We start from the raw sequence: 21,549 nt of genomic DNA, 5'->3' as shown, positions 1-21,549 counted from the left end.
TAGGGGTCCCATTGTATGATAATTTAAAAAGGGAAAACAGAAGTATAGACACCTCTCTCACTTCTGCTGGAGATGCCAGTGGATGGGAGGATGCTTGGCCCCCTGAGAGGATAATCCGAGAGCATGGGCCCACTACCTGGGCTCAGGATGGGAATTGGGTCTGTAGAACCTCAATATATATTTTAAATAGGTTAATTCGGCTTCAAGCTATGGTAGAAATTATAACCAATCAAACTGCCAGGGCCCTAGATCTTTCGGCTGACCAGGTCACCCAAACCAGGGAATGTTCTACAACAAGATTGGTCTGTTAGCAGAGGAAGGAAGTGTTTGTGGAAAACTTAATCTATCCAATTGTTGTATGAAGATTAATGACAATGGATGAGTAGTGAAAGTATCAGGAAACTGGCCCACGTTCCAGTACAGACTTGGAAGTCCCCATTGCAGACTTCTTGGTGGTCATGGTTTGGGAGCTGCTGGTGGAGCAGTTCTTATGGTTCAGACTCATTGCCCTTAGTGGGGTGATATTGCTTCCAATTTGTCCACCCTGCATGATAAAGCTAATCACTAATATTGTCCACAGTTCATTATCTAGATTAATTTAATACAAGAAAAGGGTGACATTAGGCTGATGTTGCTCTGGAAAGAAAGGTGGTTATCAGTAAGTAAGGAAGACCTGGATGGGAAGGAAGGAGATAGAGAGTGTGAAGAACTGCTAAAGAAACTTGAACAATCTTGGGAGAGTTCCATTACCAAATAAAAGAGGAGGGATTGAGTGGGACATTGAGTGGAAGTCTCTCAGAGACAGTTTATTAACGGAATTGAAGCCTGAGGGCCCCAGCTCCCATTTCTCGGGAAATTACTAACCTTTTTGCAATAATGTGACAACATTCTTGTCAGACCCTTGCAAAAATACTTTGTAGGAAGTCTATGAGTTTCCTTATTCCCTGCAGGCAAGGGCCCAGCCAATAAAATTAAAGGTCTACAGGAACAGGGTGGGTTAAGGTGGTACTGTGGTTTTTGTGGTTTTTCATGATAAAAGTTTGCTGCAATGCTTGTCAGGAGGTCTTCTACTCTGAGGTCTCCCTTCAGGTTTGGTAATAGGACCACCCACTTCTCAAAAAGGGAGGGACAGAGGAAAAGGGAGGGACAGAGGAAAAGGGAGGGAAAGAGGGAGAGGGAGAGAGAGAGAAGGAGATACAGAGAGAAAAAGAGAAAGAGAAAAAGAGAGAGAGAGAGAGAGAGAGGATGTTAAATTTAACAAAATAGAAACAAAAGAGCTTTGTGTGTCCACTTTGGGAATTGAATTTTTTCTGTACATTTTCAAATTTTTTTTTTTTTTTTTTACTGATTGTGGTCTTCTTCTTTTTCTATAATATGATGGTTCTCTGGGAGCAGGTTTCTTGGGGAGATTCTTTGGAGGCAGCCTAGTTTCAGTTCAACATAATAATCACCCCAAATATAGCCAGGAGTTAAAATCCAGTCCTTTATTGTGTCCTATTTAAGTCTTGAGCTTCAGCCCCTAGCTCCCTCCAAATGTCTCCAGCCAGCACAAAGGTGGAATATGGAATGACTCTGTCTCTGCCTCCGAGAGTGGGCTTCTGTGTCTGACCCTGAGAGCTTCTTGCTTATATGCTGTACACTGAATACACACCAAGTGTGTGGTGCAATCACCAATGATTGCATTATATCACTGGGAAACAATTATTTGTTGTAGGATTAAATCAATTCTAAACTAGATTTAAACATTGTCTCCTCAATTCCACTTAGTACCTTGTTTCAAGTTCTGGCCCATAACTTCTCCTCGTAGGATCAGATCAATCATACTGAACCATGCTAAATTAGATAATTATTGTCTATCAATTCTAATGACTTAACACTTTGAAAGGATTCCAACATCTCCGGCTTTCTTTTGATTTAGAACATAAGGTGGTCATGACCTCCCTGACTTCTCAAGGAGATGAGAACCCCAAAAAGAAGGTGATCACACCTTCCCTGACTGCTCAAAAAAGAAGTGAAAACACCATAAAAAGAAGGTGGTGACCTCCCATGATTTCCCTGATATCTCAGGAAGAGAGATGAGCACACCAAAGTAAATGGGAAATCAAATCAGATTAGCAGGTTTCTAAAGGGGCTCATTTGAAACAGATATACACAGATTCAACAATATGGGAGGTATTATATATAATTACATAAGCACATAGCAATATAGGACAGACTAGTAGTAATGTAACAAATAACATGAATCAACATGAGAATTTATACATGTCCACAAGTCCTAGAATCCATTGTCCATTAGTTCATGTGCCAGGAATCCAATAATTCCTGTTAGCTTTGAAGTACTGCAATAGTCTGTCAACAATTTTTCATCTCCAGAAATCCAATGATTCCTGCTGGTTTTCAAATCCTCAAAATAGTCTCATCTTCTGTTAGGGAATCCAGTGATTCCTGAAGATTTTAAAGTCCTTTTAACAGTCTCATTATCATCCATGCTCTTTCGGTGTCAAATGTTTCTTAAATCTTCTCCTTTGTTTTGAGGTTTTTCTCTTTTTCTGTTTCTCTCTGATGGACAAGGCGAATATGGCTTGTTAGCACCCATCTGATGCCTCCTCCATCTGTTTCCTTCTCTATCTGTAGGAACACAAGCAAACCTTCTCTCCCAGGCAGTTAACCTATCTAATTCCCTTCTATTTACCACTGATAAGGAGAAATCCTTATCAACTGGCAATTATATTGGAGCTGCTTGCCTTGCACACTGCCCTGTTGCGTTAAAAAACCTGTATTCTCCCCAACTGTAATCCTGATTGCTTTTCTGTTGGTTGATCATGTAATCTCTTTGTGCCATGTGTTTACTTTTAGGCTGATTGATCACATCAGAGTCCTGACCTTCTAAAGACTCTCTGGGTGTAACCTCAACTGCTATCATGCCCATCTGTCTTTTGTATGATATCTAGGAGCTGGGCTCTGCCTCTCATTTCTCTGGGTCAATCTACAGTCTGAGGCCCAGTGGAAACCCTTGTGGCATTTTGGACATAGGGTTTGGGGTTTTCTCTCACCCTGTCTTCTCACTCTATCTCCATATCTACACTGAGCTTTAAGATGTCCAACTTTTCCACACTGAAAGCATCTATGAGTTTCTTTAGAAGTCCCTTGTCAAGAGGGACCCTGTCTTCCTATGTCCATTATAGTCTGGATATAACAAGCATTTGTGCCCATTGTGGTACAGCGCTTTATGATCTCCTCTAAAGGAGTATCTTTGTGTAGTCCCCATATAATTCTTTTGCAAATCTCATTGACATTTTCCTTAGCCAGATGTCTGGTCATTATTTCTGTGGCTGCATTATCTCTAATGGTTCTTATTACAGCTGTTTGCAAATGTCCCACAAAATCTGCAAAAGGTTCACTGGGACCTTGCTCTATTTTTGTGAAGGCTTCCCCTTGATCTTTTTGTCCTAGAAGGGAACCCCAAGCTTTTATTGCAGCCTTAGAAATTTGCTTATACACTGGTATGGGATAATAAATGTATTCTGAATTCTCTCCGTACTGACTTTCACCAACTAGTTGGTCAAAAGCGATTTGTACAATAGCTCCTGTTTGTTTATTGTGTTGGGCTTGAATCCTACATAATTTGTGAAACTCTGAAAGCCACAACAAATTTTGTCCAGGTTCTAAACATGTCCTAGCTATGGATTTCCAATCATTCGGGGTTAAGATTTCATAAGATAAATTATCTAGTAACATTTTCATGTAAGAGAATGTAGCCCCATAAAGAGTGCAACTCTTTTTCAAATCCTTAATTTTTTCTAAATTGAAAGGAGTGTATCTTCTCCCTTTTTGACCTGAAGAGTCAAGCTCTTCAATCACAGGATATGCATTTATAAAATCAGATACATCTTGTTCTTCATTTTTTGCCTTAATTAATGGCTTTTCTAATCTTGTCATGTTCTGCTTTACAGGAGATGCTGATTGTCTTTCTGCCTCTCCCCCTCCTCCTTTTCCTTCCACCCATGAAGGGTTAATTGAGGGGGGAGGGTCATGAGATGTGGAATGATCTAATTTCTCCTGCTGTGAAGTATCACACTCAAAATTGTACTTAACTCCATTCTTATCTGATTCTTCCTCCTTTCCACCTAGTTTAGTTGGCACTTTCCCTTCCTGCTCTTTCTTCTTTTTCTTCATTCTAACACTTATATAATTTCTTATAGCCAGTTGTATTAAATTGTATGTATAAAGTGTATTTTTGGAAATTTGAGTTTGGATTAGAATTGTAGTATGTACCTAGTTGCTCTCCTACTAATTTCCACTCATTTGGATCCAATTCTTTTTCCGTAGAGAACCAAGGAGATGTGTACTGTACAGTTTTTAAAAGATCAATGATATACTCCCAGGTTATAATTAAACCTTGATTTTTTATAAGTCTGGAAATTGTCTCTAAACATTTTCCTTGAACAGAAACAGAAGGCTGTTTTCTAAACATCTATCCCATCTTAGCTGAAATTCTACTTTAACTCTTTTAACAAAATTTCTTTGTTGTACTCACCCTAATTTCTGGGTTGAGGAGACTTTTCCACTGGAATCAGGGTCCTGTCAGTCCCACATTCAGGCACCAAAATGTGGTGTTCTCTTCTTTTTCTATAATATATGATGGTTCTCTCTGGGAGCAGGTTTCTTGGGGAGGTTTCTGGAGGCAGCCTTAGTTTCATTTCTGTGTAATAATCACCTCAAATACAGCCAGCTGATAAAATCCAAAAGTTTATTTTCTCCTTCCAAGTCTTGTCTCTTTCCTTGGGCCCGGTTAGCTTTCTTAGAGGCCTCTCTCCCTCCTCGGTTCCAAGAGCTCTTGCAGCTTGTCCTTTGTCGCCTCCACTCACTCCTGGCTCTCAGTCTCCCAGAGTGCTCCTTGGCCTTGAAAGCTTCTTGCTTATATGTTGTACACTGAGTACACACCAATCATTATATCACTGGGAAACCATTATTTGTTGTAGGATTAAATCAGTGCTAAACTAGATTTAACCATTGTTTCCTTAATTTGACTTAGTACCTTGTTTCAAGTTCTGGCCCATAACATCTCCTTGTAGGATCAGATCAATCATACTGAACCATGCTAAATTAGATAATTATTGTCTCTATCAATTCTAATGACTTAACACTTTGTAAGGATTCCAACAACTGATACTGTATTTGTTTCTTTGTTTGTTTGTTTTGGGGGGTAGACATTGTGTAGCAATCACTACCTACTAATTCCTTTCCAAATTTCCAGATAGAAATCTCTCTTGTAAATAAATGTATATGTAGTTGGACACAACCAATTCTCATTTTGTACTTTTCCAAATCACTTTTGAACTATGTCATTCAATAGATAAACAACAGTTTCATCTAACGCCTCCGCTCCTCCCCCTATGATGGTACTATGATGGTAATAATGTGAGAGCAAAGAGATATTGATAAATGCATTGACAGGGTCCACTGGGGATAGACTAAAAGAAACAGTGATAAGTGGGGAAAAAATGAGGGGGAAGGATGTTTTAAGAACTGCAAAGATTAGGGCAAGTATTTCTACTTAAGAAGGGAATAAATAAGTGTGGATATCTTTCAGGTGCCACTAAGCATAAGATTTTGTCCTCTAGAAGAATGAGGAAAGGGTGGGATAAAGGATGTGACAGATGGGTAGTTCTGTAGCTAATGCTAAAGACTTGAGACTCAAATACTTAAATCACCTCTTCCTTTCCTTCCTGGAGGTAAAGGTTGGGACTGCCCCTCCTCCCCAAGAGTACACATTTTTCCAACTCTTTTCTGAGACTTCTTTGTCCTTTTAGCTGGCTATTCATTTTGAGTAGAAAGTACAAGCTGTGATTTATCTAGCTCTCCCTTTTTTTGCCCTCCCCCTTTCATGTGAACCTCCTCTGAAACTAACCATTCCCAGTACAGTCTTAGGCATCTGGATAGATAGCTAGGAAAGGAGCAGACCCATTTCTCTTCTAGAGAACTAACTAAGGCTTTGTGGCAAAGAAAAAACCTCCAGTTGTTTTTGAGGATGGAAGACAAAGCATGGCTAACTGGACCCAGGAAAAGCATTCCTGACAAGGTGTGGTTTGAACACCTAGAGGTAGGAATTTGATTACTGATTGATAGCTACACTTTGATTTAAGGTTAGACAACTATACCTTGGGGACAAGGAGTTGAAAAGGAGATTGGTGAAATAATTAAAAGAAAGACACTATCTCACAGCACTCCCCTTTACTTTTTGTGGTAATTTAAATATTTCCTGGCTATATTTGATGTTTATGTGGCCAGCTGCCCTTGAAACATCTGTAAAACTGGCGTGAATGTGCTTCTAAAAGTATTCATTGCTATATAATTGTAATTCAACTCAGCTTACAAGATCCTAAGATGAATGGAGAATAATATTGGCAACAGAAAGACTTGGATTCAAGTGTTACTTCTGATATATATTGGCTCTCTAACACTAGATAAGTCAGCTCACTTCTCAGTGCCTGAGGCAGCTAAAACAGGGGTTCTTAAACTGGGATCCATTAACTTTCAAGATATGTATTTCGATAATTGTATTAAAACATTCTTAGACTTGACTAGACTGCTAGGAGAATCTATGACATAAATGATGTTAAGAATCTTTGCTCTAAGTTGGTCTTATTATTTTATAGCATGTTATATAGAGCTACACTGGTAAAAGGTAATTCCTTTCCATAGAGCTCCTGACATTAAAGAAATCACAGGTAAAGATAAATATTAAAACAAACAATGATCTATTAAGTATTCACTATTCTCAAGACATTAAGAAAAGCCAGAAGTTCTTACAGAAACAAATGGTTCTTGGATGCAAAGAATTTACATTCTACTGTGGAGATGGACAGTGTAACCAAGTTAGTAAGTGCAAGGTAATAGAAGAAGGAAAAGGGTTCTTAATAACTGAAAGCCTTTAGAAGGGAGATGGCTTCTGTACTGAACCCTTGAAGAAAGCCAAGGATTGTGGGAGACATTATAGATGCACAGCACTAGCATATGGGAACAGCCACAGTGCAATTTGGCTAGAACCTAGAGTGTATAAAGGCATGTAATATAAAGTAAGATTTAGGCTGTAAAGTTATGTAATCACCAGATGGTAGAAACCTTCACTTTGATGATCTTTTTCTCCTGTGCTGTATAGTGATATTGGGGTTTCCATTAGCATTCCCTGAAGTCAATTGCACTTTTCTATTTAGAAAATGATTAAGAGGGTCAAACTTATGTCTGGTGCAATTTTTTCACAAAGTTCTCTTTTATGTCACATATTAGGGTCAATATATACACTGCTCTGGGCTGAAATATAAAGAAATAAAATAGACGGTACTAATAAATATCTTAACAATTTTCCATAGTAACTGCTGTTTTCCTTTTACATCTTGCCACCTAAAAAATTCATTTGACATTCCTTGAAGGGAAATGCTAGTTATTTTTACTGGGAAAAATTAATGTATTCCAAGAGCTTTTTTCAGAAGAAATGAGTTCCCTGCTACTTAGAAGTGCTCAAGAGGTTAGAATATGGCCACTTGTCAGGAAGGCTTTTTTCTTTTGTATGTGGTTTGAAATAGATGTTTTCTAAGGTCCCTCCCAACATCAAAAACCTTTAATTCTGCTGTTAATTAACCAAAAAAAGAGGGTATTAGTGCAAATAAGGCTACATCCAAATTAGGAAATGAAGGTAGGGTTTTTTCAGAAGCACAATCCTTAATAAATAATTATAATTATTAATTATTATTTTGGAAACCCCAGCTATAACAATAAGAAAAGAAAAAGAAATAGAAGGAATTGAAATAGGGAATGAGGTAATAAAACTATCTCTTTTTGTAGACAATATAATGGTGCACTCAGCAAATCCTCAACTAAAAAGTTAATTGAAACAATAATTTAGCAAAGTAGGAGGATATTAAGTAAATCCATATAAATCATTAGCATTGCGATATGTTACAAACAAAACTCTGCAAGAAGAGGTAGAGAAAGGAAGGAAGGAAGGAAGGAAAGAAACCCCATTTAAAATAACTCTAGACAGTATAAAATACCAGGGAGCACTCTTGTCAAAAATAAATTCAAGAACCATATAAAGAAAATTATAAAAAAAAGTTTTTATACCAATAAAATTAAATTTAAATAATTGAAGAAATATTATTTAAGGTTAGACAGAGCCAATATAGTAAAACAACAACAACAATTTTACCAAAACTTATTTATGTATTCAATGCCATCCCAGTTAAATTACCATTTTTTTTTTTACTGAATTGGAAAAAAATTTAACAAAATTGAATTGGAAAAATAAAAAAATCAAGAATATTAAAGTAAATAATGAAAAATGTAAAAGAAGGAGATTTAATGGTACTAGATCTTAAACTACATTATAAGGTAGTAATCATCAAAATTATTTGATACTAGCTAAGAAATAGAAAGGTAGATCAATGGAATAGAATTAGACATACAATTTACAGCAGCAAATACATATAATAATCTTGTATTTAACAAATACAAAGATTTAAGAATTCGAAATAAAAATACATTTGGTAAAGATTGTTGGAAAAACTGGAAAGCAATATGTCAGGAGTAAATAGACCAGTATCTTATACTACTTACCAAGATAAGATCAAAATGGCTATGTGACCTAGCTACAAAGAGAGATTTTACAAGATTAGAAGAATATGAAACATTTTACTTACCAGACTTTAGGATAGGCAAACAATTTATAAAAAAATAAGAGACAGAAAGCAAAGTTAGATGTAAAATTGATCATTTCAGTTATATTAAATTTAAAAGGGTTTGTACAAATAAAACGAATGTAGCCAAGATAAGAAGAAAAGCCAAAAAAAAAAAAAAAAAAGGAAAATATTTATGTTTATCAGATAAAAATTTCATGTATAAAATATATAAAGAACTTTGTCAAATCTATAAGAATATGAATAATTCCTTAATTGATAAATAGTCAAAGAAAATGAACAGGCAGTTTTCTAATGAAGAAATCAAAACAGCTGTTGGTTATATGAAAAAAAGTTATTGATTAGAGAAATATGAATTAAAACATTGAGATGTCATTTCATATCTACCCGATTGGCTAAAATGATTGAAAAGAAAAGAAATAAATGTTTAAGGGGATGTGGGAAAATTGGGATACTAATTTATTCCTAGTGGAATTATGAACTAATCCAACCAAAGAAGCTATTAAAATATCTATACCCTTTGACCCAGCTATACCAAGACTAGGTCTATTTTCAAAGATGATTAGGGAAAAAGTAAAAGAACCTATATGTTTTGAAATGTTTACAACAGTTCTTTTTGGGGTGATGAACTAGAAATTGCAGAGATGCCCATCAATTTGGGAATTGCTTAACAAGTTTTGGAATATGGTTATGATGGAATACTATTGTGCTATAAGAAATGATGAATTAGGAGCAACTAGATGGAGCTGTGGATAGAATACTAGCCCTGAATTCAGGAGGACCTGAATCCAAAGCCCACCTCAGATACTTAATATTTTCAAACTGTGACCCTAGCAAGTCACTTAACCCCAACTGCTTAGAATCAAAATCAAAAAACAAATGATGATCCCGCAATGATCTTAGAAAAACATGGAAAGTCTTGCATTAAATAATGAAAAGTGAAATGAGCAGAAACAAGAGAACAATTTGTGAGTAGAGCAGAAAACAGTTCTCGGCCTCTACTCCCTTTAGAAAACATTTGACTTTCAAAAGACAATTCATCCCAGCTCAACTTTATCTGTATAACTGAATAAGTCACTTGACCTCTCTGGGGCTCTCTTTCCCCATCTGTAAAACAAAGGCATTGAGCCTGAAGACCAAGTCTTTTTCAAGTCTAAGTCAATCATCAAATATTCAAAAGATCTGGCAGTTTTAGCAAGTTCAGTGTAAATTATAGCCATATAGCAGCAAAAAGGCTAATTCAATCTTTGTTGTCACTGTTCAGTCATGTCTGATTCTTCATGATCTCATTTAGGATTTTCTTAGCATATACCTGTTTGCCTTTTCCTTCTTCAGCTCATTTTACAGATGAGGAAACTGAACCAAACAGGGTTAAGTGACTTCCCCAAGGTCACAGAGTTATTGCGTGTCTGAGGCCAGATTTTGTACTCAGGAAGTTTTCTTGACTTCAGGTCTAGCATTCTATGCACCATATCACCTAGTTTTTACTAACTGAAGCACCATGTACAGAGTGAAGGAAATGATAGTCTCCTGGTATTCTATTCTGGTCATACCACATCTGGAGTATTGTGTCTAGTTCTGGATACCACAAGTTAGAAAAGACATTGGCCAGGGCAATAAAGGTACTGGAAATCATCCCATACCAGTGTTTATTGAGGGAACTGTAAATGTTTAGCATAGAGGTAAGAAAGTATAGAAAGAGTCTTAGGGAAGAGTTAGAGAAAAACATGATGGTGATCTTCAAAAACATGAGTGGATCAATGTAAAAAGATGCTCCTCATTCTGCTTGGCCCCAGAGAATAGAGTTGGGACTAAAGGCAAAATTACAGAGAGACAGAATACAGATGACTAGAAGGGAATATTTCCCAACAATTAGAACTTTCCCAAAATGTAATGGTGTGAAGTAGTGAGTCCCTTGTCACTAAAAATCTTCCAAAAAAAAAAAGCCATGGAGTCCGGAAAACCTGAGTTCAAATCCAACCTCAAATATTTCCTTCAAGTGGGGGTGAGGGGAGTAGGAAAGAGAAGAAAAGGATGGGTGATCATTTGTCAGGACAATTAGAGATCGCATAGATAAGCATGGTTGAACTAAAAGATCTCCTTCTAATTTTAATTTTGTGATTAAATCAACCAATATGAATTCTGTGTTTATTGTGTGTAATCCTGTGATAGTTGGGAACAAGGAAGTCCATGGTACTGTTCTTATGGTACTGTACAAGAAGTTCACAATCTTGATAAATAAAATAACTGGAAAAAAAAGTTACTTGCTAAATAGGTACAGACTCTAAATACAATAGAAAAGGTTAAAGTCAATGTTGGCTAAAAAAAAATCTGAGAGTGTTTTATTGAGGAATTAGAAATTGAATCAGGTTTTGAACAGGTGAGTAGGGAGAAAAGAAGCAAGCATAAGCATGGCATCTCTGACAAATCAGAAGTTTAAGCTCCTGTTCTCTTCCAAACGTGCTGAATGAAGGGAAAACAAAAAAAAATTAAATTTGAAAAAAAAAGTCTCTGTTTTCAAAGAGCTCACAGTCTAACAACTATATACAAACAAGATGCATACAGGATAAACTGGAAATAATCCATAGAGAAAGGTCACTAGCATTAAGAGGATTCAGGAAAGACTTTTTGGAGAAGGTGGGATTTTTAGAAGGGACTTGAAGGAAGCTCAGGAAGCCAGGAGACAAAGATGAAGAGGGAGAGAATTCCAGACATGGGGGACTTGCAGGAAAAAATACTCCCAGTCAGGAGATAGAGGAACAGCAACTTTAGCAAAAACAAGGACCTCAGTCTGCCTGCAGCAGAAAACATAGATTGGAAAGTAGAGGGAGACAAATTTAGAAAACCAGAGAGTGGGACCAGAGTAAAAGTCAGTGCTACACAGTGTTAATATTCACTGTGATCAAGGTTATCATACGCAATGCTAATAACTGGGGACACAATAGTATCTCAGATTCAGAGCTCTCAGAAACCTCAGAGATCATCCTCTCATTTTACAGATGAGGAAACCCAATCAGGTTATGTATCCTGCCAAAAGTTACACAATTAATAAATAATTATTTATTGGGCTCAAACTCAGGCCCAATCCAGTGCTCTTTCTTCTGAACCACGCAACCTTCTACTAAGTGGATACAATATGCACACATTTAAATGTACATGAGGTAATTTTAAGATTGAGAGTACATGAACAACTTGGGGAGGATCAGGGAAAGCTTCATGAGGGATGGCAATAGAGAATCCACATAAGTCCTTGAATAAGAGAGTGATATGATAAAGTAGCATTCTGAGAACATTACTGTTGCACTGAGAAAACAGAAAAAGGGAGAACATTGAAAGGCTAATGCAAAAATACTGGCATTTTTGTCATGGGCCCTGGAGTTGGGAATTGAAAAGAAAGGGAAAATTTTTGGTACCATCATAGAATAGAGTTGGTTTTCAGTCATGTCTGACTCTTTATGACCCCATCTGGGGTTTTCTTGGCAAAGATACTGGAGTGGTTTGCCATTTCCTTCTCCAGCTTACAGATGAGAAAACTGAGGCAAACTGAGTTAAGTGACTTGCTCAAGGTCTCAAAGCCAGGAAGTATCTGAGGCTAGGTTTCAACTCATGTTTTCCTGACTCCAGGCTTGATGCTCTATGCTCTGTGGCACCAAACTACCTTTGGGTGAATTTGAGGAAATGAAAATTAATTCTATATTTGACATGATAAATTTGAGACCCATAGAGGACATCCAGATGGAGATGAAAAGCAGGCAGTGAGTGATGTGGGACTAGAGCTCAGGAGAATGAAGATCAGACAAATAGCTCTGAGAGTCATCTGCAGAGAGATGAAATCCTCAGTAGCCAGTGAGGTTGTGCATGATGTTGAAGTTTTGGAAAGAGGAGTTTTTAGGCATTTCATGTCATGCCCCTGTATCTCTGTATCAGATCAGAAAAGCTGATAGATACTTGCTTGCCCTGAATCTACAAGTGAATATTTCGATAAATTCATCTTTAGCTAAAAATACAAATATATTTTTAAAATTCCAACAAAAAGCTCTGAGGCCCTGAAGTATATAAAGTAGAAAGGTTATGGGATTAGAAGCTAATCCTGTCTCCAACATTTATTTGCCAGCTGTGTGACCTTAGGCAACTCAATATCTAATTCTCAATTTTCTCCTTTGAAAAACAATGTTAACCATTTAACCTATATCTGATTGCTTGCTGTTTTAGAGAGGAAGGAAAGGTAATAAAGGGAGAAAAATATGGAACACAAAATTTTGCAAAGTGAGTATTAAAATCTATCTTTGCATGGATTTAGAAAAATAAGATGCTATTAAAAGAAAAGAAAAAAATGTTAATAATATGCCTCCATTACAGTGTATTATGAACCTCCAGTGGGATTATTTTAAAGGCATAGGAGGTTCTTATTTGAAAAGAACTTGAGTTTTTCTGATTCCAAGCACAGTATTCTGTCCACTAGCTGCACATAATCTTAACTAGATGGTGACTTATGTATGACTGTTACCCAGTTCTTCTCTATTCTTTTTTCTGTCTGTCTGTCTGTCTCTCTCTCTCTCTTTCTCTCTCTCTATCTGTCTCTGTTCTAATTGTCCCTCTGTCTCTTGTCTCTCTCGTTCTCTGTCTCTATCTCTTTTTTTCTCTATTTCTCTGTCTCTTTCTGTCTCTCTGTCTCTGTCTGATTCTCTGTCTCTGATCATCTCTCTCAATGACCTCATCAACTATCTACTAAGTACTCTCAGATTTATATATCCAGACCTAGTCACTACTCTTCTTTAAACTTGTAGCATCAATTACTTACTCAATATTTCTAATTGGATATCCTGAGACATTTTCATATTAACAAGTCCATAACAGAATTGTTATCTTTCCTCCAAAAAAACCTCAACTTCCAAGCTTCTCAATTTCTGCTGAAGATACCACCATTTCCCCATTTTCCTAGCTTTATAACTTTGGTGTTATGCTTGACTCCTCACTCTTTGACCTCACATATGACCAATTGTCAAATCTTGCATTTTCTACTTACACAACATTTCTTGCCTCTGTACCCTTCTCTCTAGTCACACAGTTACCACTTTAATTTAGTCATTAAATAATCTCTCACTTGGATGATTTCAACAACCTTTTCATTGATCGCCATCTCAAGTACAGATCTGACCATGACTCTTACTTAATAAACTCTAGTGGCTTCCTATTTCCTTTGGAACAAAATATAAACTACTTTATCTTTTCAAGTTTTTCACCCTTTTGCCTCAACTGACCTTTCCAGCCTCATCATACTCCCCTTTTCACAATCTGCAAACTAATCTTCTCTCTGCCCTTCACATGTAATGCTCCATCTCCCATCTTCATGCCTTCATGCCCATGGGGTTCTTCCTCATGCCTAGAATGTCCTCCTTCCTCACATCTGTCTCATAGAATCCTTAATCTTCTACTAAGACGTAGCTTATAGATCATATTCTATGATCAACTGCTAGTACCTTTCCCTCTGCAACTATTTGAATTATTTTGTGTTGATTTTCCCTATATTTAAGTATGCTTATATATATATATCTGTGCTCCTCCTAATCCCCATTAAAATGTTTTAGGCATTTATTAAATGCCTCCTCTTCTTACCCTATCCATTCATAGCTCAATCTATCTTTTTTTTTTCCTCCTGGTGTTGTTCCTCCCCTCTCTGGGATCTAGAAGCATTCTGTCTTTCTAGTTTTTGGAAGAGTAGATGGTGAAGGAATGAGGGAGGCTCTGGGCTCAGCTGAGAGCTGCTTACCTCTTTTCATTATTTGTAAAGGGCAGAACTCTGAAGAAGTATAGTTGAAACAAGGTGTTAACTCAGAGGAATTAATATAATGATTCTCTAGTTTACATGTACTTAGTACTTAATATAGTTCAAGATATCCACCTATGATGATGTACTTATAATAAAGTATATAAGAACCAACAAGAACTGGAGGAGAGACATTCCATCTCCATAGTGGTGGCTCTCCTGCCTTCCTGCACTTTGGTAGATACAGTTTCAGACTGAGAGACTGAAGGAGACAAAAACGAATTTGGACTTTATTCCTGACTATTCTTGCCGTGATTACTCTGCTAAAACCAAGGCTGGTCCCGAGACCTCCAGAAAGCTAACCAGAACATTACAATTATTCCCATCAACAAAATTATTGTCTTTGAGTATCTTCTCTGTGCCCAACTGCTGGGTGCTCTGGGAGTTCACAGTGTGGTAAAGGAAATAAGATGTAAATGAAAAGCTTCATAAAATGAAAAGCTAAACTATAGTACAGACTGGAAAAGGAAAATCAGAATAGGAGGTGTCACAAGGCAGCAGGTTAATTACCAGATGAATAGCACAGGCAATGGTAATTAGTGCTATTGGAGTAGGGAGTGATTATTTTGAGGTAAAGTGGTCTAGAGATGCTTCATAGAGTTCAAAGGACCTGCTGATCTTAGACATGGGTAGGATTTGGAAAGACTAATTTAGGGGAGAAGCTGAAAGAGGGAGGAGGAGAATGAGAAGTAAGAGAGAGCAAAGGTATAACTGAGGGGATAACGAGGAAGCTTTTAAAACCTCAGTCCCTACCCAGTCTTAATCACTGAATGAGTGCAGCCTCAGTCAAACTGTGACCCGTTGAAGACCTGAATTTTAAAAAGATCTAGGTCTCCCACTGCATCCAGGGCCATCTCCACTTCTCCTGATCTCTATCTGGCCACCGGACCCAGAGGGCTCTAGAGGAAAAGATGAGGCAGGGAACCTTGGCCAGCCCTCCCTCACTTAAATCCGATTCACTTACATGTCATAGCATCACCTCTCTGATTTCATGGTTTTCTTTCAGAACAAAGGCAAACAACAATGTATAAGGCAACTAAGTAGCCCGGTGGATAGAATGCCATGTCTGAAGTCAGGAAGACTCATCTTCCTGAATTCAAATTTAGCCTCAGACACTTAGTTGTGTGACTCTGGGAAAGCCTATTTGCCTCAGTTTCCTCATTTGTCAAATGAGCTGGAAAAGGAAATGGCAAACCAGTCCAGTATCTTTGCCAAGAAAACCCCAGATGGGGTCATGGACAGTTGAGAAACTGTGCTATTTTCTATATCAAGTTCTCTGAAAGCTTAAAATACTAGCTGTGTGTGTGTGTGTGTGTGTGTATGTGTGTGTAAAGAGAGAGAGCATTTTAAAGCACTCACATTGTACCAGGAACTACATGACCCCATAGGTAAAATCAACATTCAAAAAACATTTATTAACCAGCATTATATGCCAGGTATTGTGCTGAGGTCTGGTAATATAAATAAGAAAAAAAAAAAAAAAAAAAAGACAGGAGCTTGTAATCTACTTTGGGAAGACAATACATAAAAGAAAGTTGAAAAGGTAGTGGGACTCAGAGGAGAGAGGACACCTTACATGGGGGCATGATGTAGTGGAAGTCAAAATCAAGCCTTAGGGAAAAATGAAGCCTTGGATGGAAAATTCTGAACCCTCTTTAAAGGAAAGCTGGGGGTGGGGGGGGGGGGAAGGAGTTTATTGGTTTTCCCTCCAAACAGAGAAAAGAGGCAACTGAAGGTACTGAGGTAAATATTAGGTATCAAAGCTGAGTCATCTTTATGAGGATGAAATTTCAGGTGGTGAGTTTGTATTGGGTAAGACATGATGTTCAAGGAATAGAAACCAAGGACCTCCCCATCCCCCCCAAAAAAACTAATGAAAAATGAGTTAATTGGCAGAATCTCTCAATTTAAAGGTGAAAAAACTGAAGCTTATGAAGACCACATTGTTTATATAAGGTTACAATGCTAGAAAGTGGTAGAACTAGAATTCTAAGCCATGTCTGACTCCAGATCCAGAAGACTCCCTTCTTGCACCTTGCTGCCTCTGTCTTTGTGGACTTTGTTCTCAGATCCTCTCTGACCTCTTTTCCTTGCTCGACCTTTTTTCTTCTCTCCCAAGTGATCCTTTTCCATCTTTATTCTTTCTTCTGATTTTATCTTTTCCTGCTTTGGTCCCTCATTTAGCCCTACTTCCTCTCCCATCCCTGTACTGAAAGGTGCCTGGTGATGTGGTCACGAAATATAGATGAGTTGGGGACGATTGTGGTGTTTGATACTTCTTTTCAACATCGCATTTTTTTTTAATGTACTTAGGAGATACTATATGTTAGTTGTTACTATTGTTACTTCTATTCTCATTATTACTTCTTAAAATTGTCACTAGAGGGAACCAGAGCCTTTTAAAAACTGCCAAGTTCATGTTTACTCTGGTCATTTCTCTTGTCCCTTTCATCCTTCTCTCCACTCCAAGACTACAGAAGCCATTTAACAATGCTGTAGAGATCCAGTTGCAAAGAATGAATTACAATTCTCTGACTTATCAAACTGTGATTACAGTAATACTGCGTAAGAGAAATTGCCATTTTCTTTGTAGCACCAAATCTAACTGCTGAGATAAAAAGGAAGCTGTTGGAATCTCCTTGGCATTCCTGGGAGAATTCTGAATTCCTCTTGTCTCTCAGAGGGAATAGGGCATTTCCCTTCATGCTCCTTCTGTTCCTATTATCAATGGGTACAAAACTTAGAGTTTGTTTTGGTTTTCTTGCCTTTTTTTTTTTCCAGAAAGAGTTATAGAATTCCAACAATTAGGGGGCCACAAAGAAAATATTAAAATTACCTAGTGGATTTTATTGCTGTAGGTGTGCAGACCTTGCAACAAATGTACATTGTAAGCATTTGTGCCTTGAATCATCAACTTGTGCTATCTTGTGCATGTCTTCCCATAAATTCACCACAAAGTGGACAGGCAGGGTGGGGAATACCTAACGTGTTAAGAAACATTACTTTTACATTCTTAATATTGGATGGAATACCTAGCAGTGCACAATTGGCTCTCAGGCTTGCTACAAGACATACAGACCAATTATTTTTCTCAGATCAGACATTTATCTAATGACCTCCTTTATTTTATTATTATTATTATTAATTTTATTAAAGCTTTTTATTTACAAAACATATGCATGGGTAATTTTTCAACATTGACCCTTGCAAAACTTTCTGTTCCAAATTTTCCCCTCCTTCCTCCCACCCTCTCCTTTAGGTAGCAGGTAGTCCAATACATGTTAAATATGTTAAAATATGTTAAATCAGTATATGTATACATATTTTTACTGTTTTCTTGGTGCACAAGAAAAATCAGATCAAGAAGGGGGGAAAAAAAAAACCTGAAAAAGAAGACAAAATCCGAGCAAATATCAGCAGAAAAAGTGAAAATACTATTTTGTGGTCCACACTCAGTTCCCACAGTCCTCTCTCTGGGTGTAGATGGCTCTTTTCATCACTGAACAATTGGAACTGATTTGGATCATCTCATTGTTAAAGAGAGCCTCATCCATCAGAATTGATCCTCATATAGTATTGTTGTGGCCATGTACTACGATCTCCTGGTTCTGCTCATTTCACTCAGCATCAGTTCATGTAAATCTCTCTAGGCCTCTCTGAAATCCTCCTGCTGGTCATTTCTTACAGAACAATAATATCCATTACATTCATATACCACAATTTACTCAGCCATTCCCCAATTTATAGGCATCCATCCACTCAATTTCCAGTTTCTGGTCACTACAAAGAGGGATGCCACAAACATTCTTTGACATACAGGTCCCTTTCCCTCCTTTAAAATCTCTTTGGGATATAAGCCCAGTAGTAACACTGCTGGACCAAAGGGTATGCACAATTTGATAACTTTTTGAGCATAGTTCCAAATTGCTCTCCAGAAGGGTTAGATCCCTTCACAATTCCACCAACAATGTATCAGTGTCCCAGCTTTCCCACATCCTCTCCAACATTCATCATTAACTTTTCTTGTTATCTTAGCCAATCTGAGAGGTGTGTAGTGGTATCTTAGAGTTGTCTTAATTTATATTTCTCTAATAAATAGTGATTTGGAATACCTTTTTAATGACCTCCTTTATAACAAGTCCTTTGTCTAATTCCTCGTTTGGAGTGCGTTATAGCCTACTTGCTTCCATCATGTATATTTTTATTGTCTTTTGGATAATTTTCAACTTTGTTCTTTGGAAAGTGAAGAATTCCACATCTTGCAGACATACATCATTATGGAGGGATATGTATCTAAAAAAATAGACATTGTTTCAGGAAGAAGCCTGTGATAATTAAAAGGATTGTGAATTTTCAATGACATCACAGTACACACTCTCCTCTATTCGATTCTGAAAACTACTCATTATTGATTTTCAGAGTCAATCAAAACATATTTAAGCACTTACTATGTGCCAGGCACTGTGTTAAATACAAATTTTCAAATACGAAGAAAGGCATAAGACTATCCCTGCCTTCGGGGATTTTAAATCTAATGGGGAAAGACAACACATTAGGAAAAAAAACTGAAGAGGAGAAGGGAATAGGTTAGGGAAAGTTCCCAGCAGAAGGCATGATAAAGTTCTATAGCCCGAATGGGAAATGACCTGAGGAGAAGAATTTTGAGGAGAATTTTATTGCATCTACAAAATGATTTGTTTCTAAGTCAAGGAAAAGTAGTCATGTGGGAAATTATGAAATTAATTTCCTGGGTGCCCTCCTTAAATGGTAGAGGAATTGGGAGGAACTCTCCAATGTCTATCCTCTACACATCTCTTCATCACTGAACAATTGGAACTGATTTAAATCATCTCATTGTTAAAGAGTCCATCAGAATTGATCCTCCTATAGTATTGTTGTTGCCATGTACAACGATCTCCTGGTTCTGCTCAAGGAGCACAAGGAATGTGGAGGAAGTACAAGTTTCAGAGTTGATTTCATATTATTTTTCAGAGTTATCTTATATGTATTGACAGGTGAGCTCTATAGCTTATTTATACCACTTAGTATTATTATCTGAACCACATCCATTAATTTTAATATTTTTTCTTTAAAATCTCATAGATGCCTTTATTCTTACATCACATTCATTTCCAATTACATCTTTCCTCCTGCAAATGAGTATTCCTTTGTAACAGAAGAAAAAAAAATTGTTAACCAAAACAAAGAAACCTCTTAACTATATCTAAAAGTACCCATAATCGCCCCACTCTAAAGTATGATCTTCATAGAGTGTGCTGTTTCATTTTGTTGTTGCATATATCATTTCCCTCATCTTGTTTGTTTCACTCTGCAGTTATATGAATTCTTCATCCACGTGGTTTTTCCTGAGTGTACAGACCAAATCTTTTGACTGGTTATGATTCTCATCCAAATGGCCCTTTGGTGTTCCAGGGCTTGATGTAAATAACACAATGTTATCTGTAAACAGGAGCATCTAGAGGCCCTCACTATCTTTAGGAAATGTGTCCTTGGCACAAATGCATTGCTAGATCCATACCATGACAGTAATTTCCCATTGCCTTTAAGATAAAGAGTAAATTCTTTAACCTGGCAATTTAAAATCCTGCAGGGTCTGGCTCCAATTTACTTTTCTATTTCTTCATGCAGTGTATGTTCCAAATAAATTGGAATACCATCCAAATTTCTTCTGTATTCTCTTGCTTATGTTCATTTGTGTAGGTCACCACAAAATCCACACCTGAAACAAATTCCTTCCACATCTCCCTTTGATCAAAAACATTTGTCCTTTCTGGGCCCATTTTTACATCTTAAACAATGAGATACTTGAAATAGATGCTTTCAGGAGTCTCTTTCAACTTTATGATCATAAATTCATCTAATATCTTTTCCCCCAGATCTATCACATAAGTTCTCTCTTCATATAGAATCATAAGAACAAATATTTGAAATGTACCTTGCAGGTTATTTTGTCTAATCCTCTATCTGATAAAAGAATCCACTCTAGAACATGCCTACGTGGTCATTTAGCCATTGTTTGAATACTTCTAGTTACATGCTACCTCATGAAGGAACTCATATTATGATATGAAAGGATTTTTTCCCTGATACTAATATAAACTATTTCTCTCTAACTCATTTTCTCCCCATGTTTTTTGTTCTGTCCAGAAATAAATGAAACAAGGCTAGTCATTCTTCCATGTGACATATTTCAACATTTCAATTATTTGTTATTCCCCTATGTTTTCTTTTCTCTACCTACAATTGCTTCAATCTTTCATACTACAGCACAGTTTTTAATGTCTTTACTTTCCTGGTTATTGTTCTCTAGAAAAATATTGTTGTCCTATTTCAATGATACGGAAAGATAAGTTAAGCAACCTGTTAAAAGACAAGCAACTAATTAACAAAGTACCAGAGTAAAACAAAAAAAAATTTCTTACTCCTATTCTTCTGTTCTTCTTATGCCACATTTACATATATATATATATATATACATACACACACACACACACACACACATATATATATATATATATATATATATAAAGCTTTTCATTGTTAAAACACAAGCATAGTTTTCAACATTTACCCTTGCAAAGTTTGTGTTCCAAATTTTTTTCTGCCTTCCTTACACCCCCTCCCTTAGATAGCAAGTCATATAATGTATGTTAAACATGTATTATTCTTCCATATATATTTCCACAATTATCATTCTGCACAAGAAAAATCAGATCAAAAAGGAAAAAAAAATGATAAAGAAAAACAAAAAGCAAGCAAGCAACAACAAATAGGGTGAAAATACTATGTTGTGGTCTACACTCAGTCCCCACAGTCCTCTCTCTGTATGTGAATGGATCTCTTCATCACAAGACCATTGGAACTGACCTGAATCACTTCATTGTTGAAAAGAACCACATCCATCAGAACTGATTATCATATAATCTTGTTGTTGCTATGGACAATGGTCTCTTGGTTCTGCTCATTTCACTCAGCATAAGTTCCTGTAAGTCTCTCCAAGCCTCT

General features: G+C 36.9%; 1 protein-coding gene across 1 annotated transcript in view; it reads left to right on the top strand.

The window, feature by feature from the left end:
• The first annotated feature begins 5,927 nt into the window (after nucleotides 1-5,927).
• LOC105749276 (urea transporter 1-like) overlaps nucleotides 5,928-21,549 on the top strand; it is a 98,586-nt gene continuing 82,964 nt past the window's right edge. The window contains exon 1 of the mRNA XM_031946003.1: nucleotides 5,928-6,103. Coding sequence (XP_031801863.1) covers nucleotides 6,032-6,103 — 72 coding nt within the window. The 5' untranslated portion in view covers nucleotides 5,928-6,031. The remainder of the gene's footprint in view (nucleotides 6,104-21,549) is intronic.

The sequence above is a fragment of the Sarcophilus harrisii genome, chromosome 1, assembly GCF_902635505.1.
Source record: "Sarcophilus harrisii chromosome 1, mSarHar1.11, whole genome shotgun sequence".
NCBI lineage: Eukaryota > Metazoa > Chordata > Mammalia > Dasyuromorphia > Dasyuridae > Sarcophilus > Sarcophilus harrisii.
This window is presented reverse-complemented; position numbering and strand designations above follow the sequence as displayed.